The 9815-nt window shown below is 35.9% G+C and overlaps 1 protein-coding gene across 1 annotated transcript; it reads right to left on the bottom strand.

Moving 5' to 3' along the window:
• Positions 1–531: 531 nt before the first annotated feature.
• On the bottom strand, positions 532–9599 carry LOC8270341 (protein transport protein SEC23). The gene is made up of 12 exons (XM_002516353.4): positions 8545–9599; positions 8293–8466; positions 7567–7728; positions 6755–6897; positions 5846–5921; positions 5525–5697; positions 5343–5424; positions 4277–4354; positions 3263–3424; positions 2881–3144; positions 1808–1912; positions 532–1194 (listed from the first exon to the last, which is right to left on the bottom strand). Exons 1-12 carry the CDS (start codon positions 9325–9327, stop codon positions 1048–1050), a joined length of 2349 nt encoding a protein of 782 aa, XP_002516399.1. The 5' UTR covers positions 9328–9599; the 3' UTR covers positions 532–1047.
• Between the last annotated feature and the right edge of the window lie 216 nt (positions 9600–9815).

The following is a 9815-nucleotide window of genomic DNA, read 5'->3' as shown; positions in this document are numbered from 1 at the left end:
GAAAGTAACTCATGGGACGTATATATTTTTATATGAGAATAGAACTCTATAAAATCATTTCTTAGTGATAATTTATGCCAAATAAATAAAATTACTTTTTAGTGATGACTCGTCTCAAATACGTAGAAGACTATATATAAATGAATTAAATAAGTTGATTTAATACTGAAGTATTAAAAATTAAACATGAAATGATACAGCATTTTCCTAAACGCATCGTGAAAATGATGCATAAAATATCACTTTTCCGAAAAACAAAAGTTACTTAAGAATTTTTCAACCAAACAGCTTAATTGTTCTGCGACAATCCATCTTCTTCTGATTGCTATTTGTGGACTTATTTTGTTAGTTAGCCAGATAATATATATATATATGACTTAACGTTTCAAAAAAAATAAGACGATGCAATTTTCTCCCCAGATTGCTCTCGAAAAGCAATTAACGGATTCCAGTTGCAATACCTGAGAAAAATTGACACAGACGAGACACATTTGTTCGATATATAAATGGTGTACAAATTGAGATATAAAATAGTTCAAAATGACTGAACTTTTTATAAACCTAAGAAGCATGACCCCATTCTGTGTATTAACTTAAGAAAAAAAAATAATAAAAATAATAATTCCGATACATAAAACACATCTGACCCAGCTGAGAATACAAAAAGGATTAATTAAAATCATCTGTCAAAATATGTTGTTGCCAACTCAGCCCCCACTATGGGCAGCAGGGATCCCTCTACCTCCCATTCCTGATTACCCTTTCTTTCCGTATTTTTAACACTACCTTCCACTAACCTTTGTGTCCCTTATTGTTTCAAGGGAGCAAATGCCTCCCCAGCCCCCTGAAAGAATTGACATGTGCTTGCTGCTCTCTCTCCTTATTTTCAAACAATGCGGGGCTTGACCACTATACCTTTTTTCCGAACAATAGAAAGAAAGGAAGACAACAGAATGGAACTGAAGGATTAAAGAGAGGATACAAAACTCACACTTTGGGGGAATTTCCCCCCTCGCCACTAGAAAACCTACTAACAGGAGTTTACTGCTAAGACTGAACAGCTAGCCTCTGAAGATGCTCGAAGAAGACTTGAAGGCTCACGTCATCTGTGAATATCACATCCGAACCCGCTGCCATTTCATGGGCATTATTGTATGTGGCGGATGGATTCAACTTTGCCAATAGAAACCTTGCCTACTCAAGCATGACATGAGATAATGATACCAAAATAAGATTTATATAAGAATGAATAACAATTTCCAGTACTTGGTGCAACATTTCACATATCAATTTAGAAAATGACAGTTTTTCAGTGATCAAATGCAGAAGTTGCTTCAGAGTGATCAAACGTCAATTTTATTCTAAAACAAGATAAAGCAGCCAACCAAGTACTCAGGCTTACAATGTGGAAATCAGACCTATGTTTTTCTATGGATTGTATGTTAGATGCTATAGTTTAAGCTTTTACTGTAATAAAAGAGATCTTATAATTTTTTAAATAGTTATTGAAAAATACATGAATTCTTTTTAAAGAGAACATACATTTTCTTGTCCATGTCAGAGCACTGGGTTAAACTGATGAAAACTGAAAGCTGGGCATTAATCAGGCCAAAAGCTTAATTAGGTTACTTTGAACATTGGTCAAAAGTTCAGTGTTCACATTGAGCTTTTTGTCTATTTTTCTATTTGTGGTAGATGCTAACTCTTATTTTGTACATTAACAAGAATATGCGATAATCAAACTTTTTAACAAGGACTTGACTGCGAACTAGCAAAGAGAATGGAGAATAGAGTAAAATAAACTGACCTGAGATCCATGCTGATCACATACCACCAATCTAGGGACTGGGAAACGATCCCGAATAATCAAACGTGCATCATCTTGTGGTGCATGCAATAACTGTGCAAATGCCTTTGGCACAGAAAGGGGAAAAAAGAAAAAGAAATCAATAGATAGCCAAAGTGTTTGTTGTTCAAGCCATTTCAAGAGAGCATACGCTGCACACCAACCAGTACTCAAATGAAACTATCTAGGACAAAAATAATTTGAAACAGTACTCAATAATACTATAAAAAATACTTGGGCCAACAGATAATCATTTGTAGTGTAAACCACTGATTAGGTCTTAATAACTGACAACAGCTTCAAGTCAAAATAACTAAAATCAACTATTTTATTTATAAAAGAATGTTTTGTGAAATTACAATATTGCTAGATTTGATGTATGCTTCTTTTAGTGTAAGGAACAGTTGACTAGTACACATCAAATGCATACTGTCAAAGTTCGCATATGAAGGTAAAACTGCACGAGTCATTTGCAGAAATCGAACTAACATTATTATTCAGAAGTATTAGTCAATACAGTAAATTCCATGTCCTTCGAAGACCATGCATTCATTCACTACAGAACTAACATTTCTTGTTTAAATAAAGCACATAACCATTAGGCTAAAAAGAGATTAACTTAAGGAACTAAAGGACCATATTAGACACTGGAATCCCATAAGGGAAGCACACTACGACTTCAGTTATCCTAGAATCAGCCAACAGGTAACCCAATATTAACATGCAAACTAAAGGTAACGGTATATTTAGGGTTACATGGTAACAAAGGAAGGCTCAGAAGAGACTACATATAAGAACTAAAAGGAAAAGAAAGTGTGGTTTCTATTACCAATTGTCAGGCTTAGATACTGATGACAGCAAACTGTTTATATCTTGATCAAAGAAAAGGAAGAAGCAGATTCTCAATAAATTACATGCTAACAAAGGTCTGACATGTCTCTTGCACTCCAAAATAGGAGAAATGAACAAGTAAATTTACATGCATCTCAGATTTGGATACACAAAAGGCTACCACGACCTACATAGATACATACCTGATGTTCTGGCTGATTTTGGTAACCCATGTTACGCCACTGTGCTATTGTCATTCCATGGAAAATAACCACACTAAAATATGAATCCAGCAAGAGAATACGGTCTGCGGCAATAGAAGCCACATCCAACAGTGCAGGTTGAGGCAGTGAGTTAAACGAATATGATATTAGTGATGGTTGAATCATGACAGCAGCATTGGTGATGTTTTCACGGTTCAACAACATGCGGAAATAAGCTGTCTCATCTGGACTGTTGTTAAAGACCTGAGACAACCAAATAAATCAACAGAGCTAACTATGCACACACATTAATGTAATTCAATTGAGAAGAAAACAAATGAAGTGATAGGAGTGAGATGATAGACTGGCAAATATCAGTTACCTGTACAAATTGTGACCTTCGCAGATTAAACATAAACTGAGGGAACAATGAAAAACAAGGGTTCAATGTAAAGGATGAGGGATCATCTTTCCGATAGTCGCCAAATTTGGAACAGAGGCGAATGAGGTTCCGGTCCAACCACCTAGTGGCATCAAATCCTTCCTGTTAGACAAGCAACAACATAGAGAGAGAGAGAGGAAAAATCGTGAGTGTGAAGGAGCTGACACTAAATATTTAAGAGCATATAAGCAAAAGCTTAATTCACTGATTTCATAGCAGTCGAATCAATGAGAATGGCACAACCAGCACCAAGGCAAAGTGCATATGTATCTTCATGATTATGTAGCACAGAAAAGGAACCACAAAAAGGCAGAAAAGGAAATGGAAACAAAAGCGAGGAAATGGCATTTCTCAAAAATATAGGAAACTGAAATGTGGGAGAAATATTTAATATTAAAAATTTAAGGTATTATTTGTAAAAATCAATTTTATATAACTTCTTAAAAACACCATTTAGTTAAAGTAAGTACCACCATAAGAATAACAAATAATAAGTTAAGTGGGTAAATCAATATTCAACCATCAAAATGTATAAAAATAATAGTAATGGAGATTTTCTTTTAATGAAAGAAATTTTTCCCAAACTGGAAATATGTTTTCAATTTTAGGAAAATTACAGAAATGACCCAAAGAGTTTCCAAAACATTATACCATAAGAGTTTCCATGCGTCATATGAATACATATTAGAGAAGTATCTACAAAAAATATGAGCATGTTACATCATGATAAATTAAATCATCATTGGACAAGTTTCAAAAATGATGAAATTTCCAGTGCTCATCCAAACCCGAGAAATGACCAGACACCTAATGTCAAAAACATCACTATTCCCCGTTCCAATTATGAGAATACTTTCCATAAGAACAAGATATGCAGAAAAATGGTGAAGTACATATACTTGAAAAACTGTTAAACTGACATTAAGCAGCCAAATGAAGATATCTGATACATACCTCAATCTCCATTTTATGGGATGTCAATCTTGCCATTACTACAGCAGCAGTCTCTTGGTCAAAACCTTGTACTAATTCCTGTAAAAGGTAATTCTTCCATCTTAGAAGTAACTACTCATTTGTTGTATTTCTCTAGGTTATTGGAGTAAAACTAAATTTTAGCATCTTTAGTAGTCCATATAGTGGATAGGTAGTAAGCAAGGATAAAAATATAACATATGACGGATCAGATGTTATGTCACAAATTTGAGGATTCAGGCATTATTGCTACGCACCTCAAAGGCAATGGTGAATTTCCACAAGACCAACACAATATTTAATAAAATAAAGTATTGAACCTCAGGCATCAGAATCAGATTTTGAAACAGTATTTTTCAAGATCCCTCCATACCATCTAGAACAGACCCCTGTTGTTGTTTCTTTTCCTTTTCCAAGAGAAAAAAGCCCATCTTAATCAAGTTTTGAATTTTTTGATCTAAAAATATGCATGCAAACTAAAGTCATTTATTCCTACATCCCAATTCCAGCATAACAAATCAGACATGAGCTACAGCTTCTCTCACAGTGCTAGTCTTATATAGTTTAAAACAATAATATCATTTTAACCAGATCTCATCTCGACTAATAACTGGTGTCATTCTCCCCCTTCCCATAACCTGCCGCCGCTCTAGCCAGCAGGATTAGGGTATGAGGAGACCTAATATTAACAATCCCTAGCCATAATGCTTGACTGTTCCTTTCATCACGAAATCAACATAATCATCAACCAACCTACCCTGCAGAAGGGAAAGCAGGGTAACTTTCTTTGGTTAATAACAGCAAAGCTGAATATCCTCTCAGGAAACAAAAGAAAATCTTAAGTTACTAACCCTCCCTTAAATCAATTTCGACATTTGAACTAAGAATCTGGCTGGGGAAGCAAAATGGAAAGAGTGAAAGAGATGCATATATAGAAAGAACCAAGCTTTTATAAATTCATTACATTGAATAATGGTCTGATTTTCTATAGATAACTTCAGTGAATTTCATCTATGGTACCAGAAAATGATAAACAAACATAACAAACCTCTGAGCTAACAGCACTATCTATCCATCTTCTAGTAATAGTTGTAACCCGAAGCAATATATGACCTTCTGGGTTCTGATAACTGCAGTATAATATACGTTGGTCAAAATTTGATTACAAAGAGTAGTCAAGATCTTTAACAGTCAGCTCAGAGGAAAAAGAAAATCTATGATCCAGATCACCTAGTAAGGAACTGAATGTATAGCTGTGGGTTTATAGCTCCCGGAGCATTTGACTTTTCACTTGATGAAAGATCAAAATAGACTGTGAGACAAGTACTCTTGTCAAGACCACACATTTTCCAAGCAGTAGTATTTCCCTCCCCCACAACTGTATCAGCAACATTAGGACCTTTCTGCAAGTGTTGACATTTAGTATTAAAAACCCAATGGCAAACAAATACAAACCAATTGAGTTTTCTTTTTTACTTGAAGAATATAACTGCAAATACTCGAGCATGTATATATATGCATGTATATATATAAGGTAATAGATGATTCAACCTTCTCCATAGATGTGCAGGGTCCAAGGATCCCCTGAATTTTAACATCCTTGGAACAATTAATCTCGAGCATTCCACTGCAAAGAAATAAGCAAATTATAAGACTGCAAAGGAAAAGGTAAACTATATAATCTCCATGAAGCTTATGGGTGTGCAGAATTATCAAGCATAAAGCCAGTTCAGAAACAAGATCAATTACTGCTGAGAGATAGAGTTTTGCTTCTAAGAATCTATATTAAACGCATCCATCACCAAAATCAGTAACTTAGCTTCTTCTAATTAATGATGTGGAATCTTCTATAGCTTTATGTGCTCAGGTTTTTGGAGAATCTTCTAAATCTCGAAGTGCTTAGACCCATAACTTCCAAAAGAAAAGACAATCCACAACCTTTCATGGGAAAGCATGATAACCACAGATCTTCACACACAATTCACATGCACACAGTGTATGCACAAATGTAGAGATCTAAAGATGGAAGTGGCCATGCAGCAAGGCTATAACCAGCCTTTGAGAAGCGTGCAGACACAAACATATATTCCAAAAGTTTCATGAGTACACTACACAAATATAGTGATCAAGTAGAGAAATAAGGATTAAGAGAAAGCTCCCCATACACATGTTTTCATGGTACGACACATTATAAAGTCCTTTTGGGGTAAAATTATTCCAGAGCCAAAAAAAAAAAATCAACCATATGGATGTAGCAGAAAGGAAATATGCTAAACTTTTCAAAGCAATTTATGATTTAATCACGAAACTACCAAAAGGAAAATACAGACACACACACACACTATATATATATATATATATATATATATATATATCAAAATGACCATATACCAACACTTGCAAAAATACTTGTTTAACTATGTAAGGAGAAGGAGAAGGAGACGAATCATAGGTACTCACTTGAAACAGAGACCAAGAGACTGTTCTCCATCTTCAAAAATTCGCTTAAAAGAGTCCTTAAATACAGAATGCCCAAAACTTTCAGCTAGAACAACAAGACCACCAGTCCTTTCCACTGCAACTTTCATTTCAGCAACCCCAACCTAAAAACTCGCAACATGAATAAGTAAAAATATGAATAACTAAAATAAATGGTGACCTTTGCTTTACATGGATGGAGAAACTGTTAGCTGATTATCCAGTTAAAACACCAGTACCATCTTAACACAATTACATTCCACCTATGATTATTACAGCAGATACCCCAGTAATGATTAGAACATTGGCTAGGGCTACAAAGATCCAGTAATAGTGATAAATTGGGCCAAAAACTGAGAATTAAACTAATTCCAAGTTGCACTCGATCAACATCACTTAGTCCAGCACACAGGATCACCAACCAAAAAGAATATTATCAAACCTACTGGAATAACAACTTTCAAATTTTTCATATTGGAGCTTTATTGAATAGAAGTTACTCAGAGGTTATCCTGGTGAAAATGTAGCCTTCTAGAGGATTAAATAACCAGTCAGACGGTAGAGCTTTGCTTAGCACTTGATGTAAATAATGACAGATCCAATCAACAATACTATTGGAGTGAATGTGGGAGAACAAGTACAACTCTAGTCCAAATATTTGCAGATAAAAAAAACTCTTAAAATATATAAATATATTTATTCTACTGAAGTAGTAGAGGGCCTACAGCATATTAAAAAAACTAAGAACTTGCAGATTTCATAACAGTAGCTAAAGTCTAAGAAGAAACAAAAACCTGATCAAGTGCAGATGCAAAAAGATCTAAAACATGACCCTGGCTAACAAGCTGCTTTGCAAGATTATCATAAAATTTGACTGCTTTCTTAAAATACGGCGCTGCATCCTTGTCAAGATCCTTATGGGAACGCACTGGATCTGATAGATCTTTCGAAACAATCTGCAAAAAGTCGAAATCAACATCTTCATAATTGAAGAGAATATGGAATAAAAAGGCAGCAATATTTCTCAATTTGAAAGACTGAGATCCTATATATTTTAGTTTGCCAACGTAATCTTTTCTATCTCTAAAATAAAAGACTTTCCCTATTTTGGTTATTAGTGGGCAAAACCCATGTTTGTATGCACCCCATATTCCTTAATTAGTTCTGAGTTTAATCTTTAGGCATAAATACTTCACAGAGTAACGAACTCACATATATGAGTTGGAACTAAAAAAGTGACATGCGAGATGGTTTGTCCTTCTGAAATGGAACATGAATTCTAAGCAATAATTTCAGAACTTAGCATAAGGAATGCAGGTTACTCTCAAAACTAGCAATATTTACCAGTGAGTTCCATACTAATTAAAGATCTTTTTCCTCTTATCAAGTTATAGAAGGTAAGCAAAAATCCATAAAAGACTATCCAATTAATTAAAATGCACTATTAAAAATTACCTAAATCGAATTAGATAAATAAATAAAAGAAATAAAATAATATAGAGAAAAAGAAGAGGTATTACCGTGCCAGGCCCTTCTGTACAAGGACCACCGACCAAAGCAATGATCCTTGCGCCCGTCCCAGGCAGGCAAGCACCAAGCAATCCAGCAGCCACACTCAATGCCACTCCTGTACACCTCGAGGCACGAGTCCCATGCGCAACTGGCCATTGATCCGTTTGCAACTCATCCAAAAGCTATAAGAATTAAAAACTTGATCAAGAAAAGAAGTCACATTTCAAAATTACAATAAAAACCAAAAAGAAAACACGCACAGAATTAAGGGTATATTCACACTCGGAAGCAGGCAACAAGAACCGGGTAACACCCGTATTAGAAAACCCATTTTGCACTCCTTTTTGTGGATATCCGCCAACACCAACAGGTCCAGCAGTTCTCCGACCCGAAACACCACCAAGTCCTAATTGTTCTATAATCTGGTCTTTGGAAATCTCTTTAGTACCTCTAAAAACATAAACCTTTGACATATCATTAAATCCCAATTCATGCACCTGCGCCTGTGTCCCATAAGACACAAACCCAACCAGCGCGTTTTCTGGCAACAAACCGATCGCGCGTTTCATTGCAGATTTCACAAATCCAAACTCTTCCTCAATCATACACATGTCCAACACGAACAAAAAAACAGGTGCAGGTGCAGCTGGAGCTGGATTATTATTATTATTATTAATACTGTTAGGGTTTGGGAGCGTGTACTGCACGGTGGTGTATTGAGGATAGAGCTCGGCAGGGAGATTGGTTTCTGAGATCATGGAATAGTGAGGCGGGAAGTGGTTACGCTGGAAACAGAAGGGACAGATCCAGATCTTGGCGGTGAAATCGACACGCGCGAAGCAATTGAGAATAGATGAACATGTTTTACAACGGAGAGGAGAGTAAGGAAGGGTAGGAATGTCAGGGTGGTGGCGGATCGGAGAGATCGAGGCGGCGAGTGGGATCACGCACTTACTTGCTTCAACTTTGGTGCGTGGCCATACATTCCATGACATACGGACTCCATCAATTCCTTCTGGATCTGTGTTTGCTATCTCAGACATGGCTCCCCGCTCCGATTATCGTTATTATTGTATCAATAAGGACTGAATTTATTACTAAATTTTAGACCAACAAAATTGAAAATTGAGTTTCAAAAAGAAACGTTTTTCCTTTTGGAGGAGGAGGAATTGGCGACCCCAGTGAGAAATGAAGGAGAAAGGGGTCACCGAAAATGAGAGAGAAACACAGGGGGAGAGAGAGAGAGAGAAGAGAGAGAAAAAGAGAGAGAGAGATGAGGAGATGGTTGGTAGTGTTGTTATGGGAGTTTCGAAAGGGAGGAAATACCGATACGTTCGTTAAAATATTAGGGACTAATTTGCTAAAGGAATTACTACTTTGAGAGGACTAAAGTCTCGATGTACCCCTTAAACTTTGAAGCAAAGTCCAATTTACCTCAAAGTTAACTTTCTAGCTACCCTACCCCTTAATTTTGCATTTATGGTTAATTTGCTCCCTCTAGCTATAGTGTCATATACATTTGCCCCATGAT

This window comes from Ricinus communis, chromosome 1 (assembly GCF_019578655.1).
Source record: "Ricinus communis isolate WT05 ecotype wild-type chromosome 1, ASM1957865v1, whole genome shotgun sequence".
NCBI lineage: Eukaryota > Viridiplantae > Streptophyta > Magnoliopsida > Malpighiales > Euphorbiaceae > Ricinus > Ricinus communis.
Note: the sequence above shows the minus strand (reverse complement) of the source record. Positions and strands in the feature narration are given on the sequence as shown.

Coding starts and splice junctions, on each gene's coding strand:
- LOC8270341 (XM_002516353.4), bottom strand. CDS start 9,327: ATGTCTGAGATAGCAAACACAGATCCAGAAGGAATTGATGGAGTCCGT. Junction 4,355..5,342: donor ATAGTGCTGTTAGCTCAGAG/GTTTGTTATGTT, acceptor TACCTTTTACAG/GAATTAGTACAAGGTTTTGA. Junction 1,195..1,807: donor GTGATCAGCATGGATCTCAG/GTCAGTTTATTT, acceptor ATGCTTGAGTAG/GCAAGGTTTCTATTGGCAAA.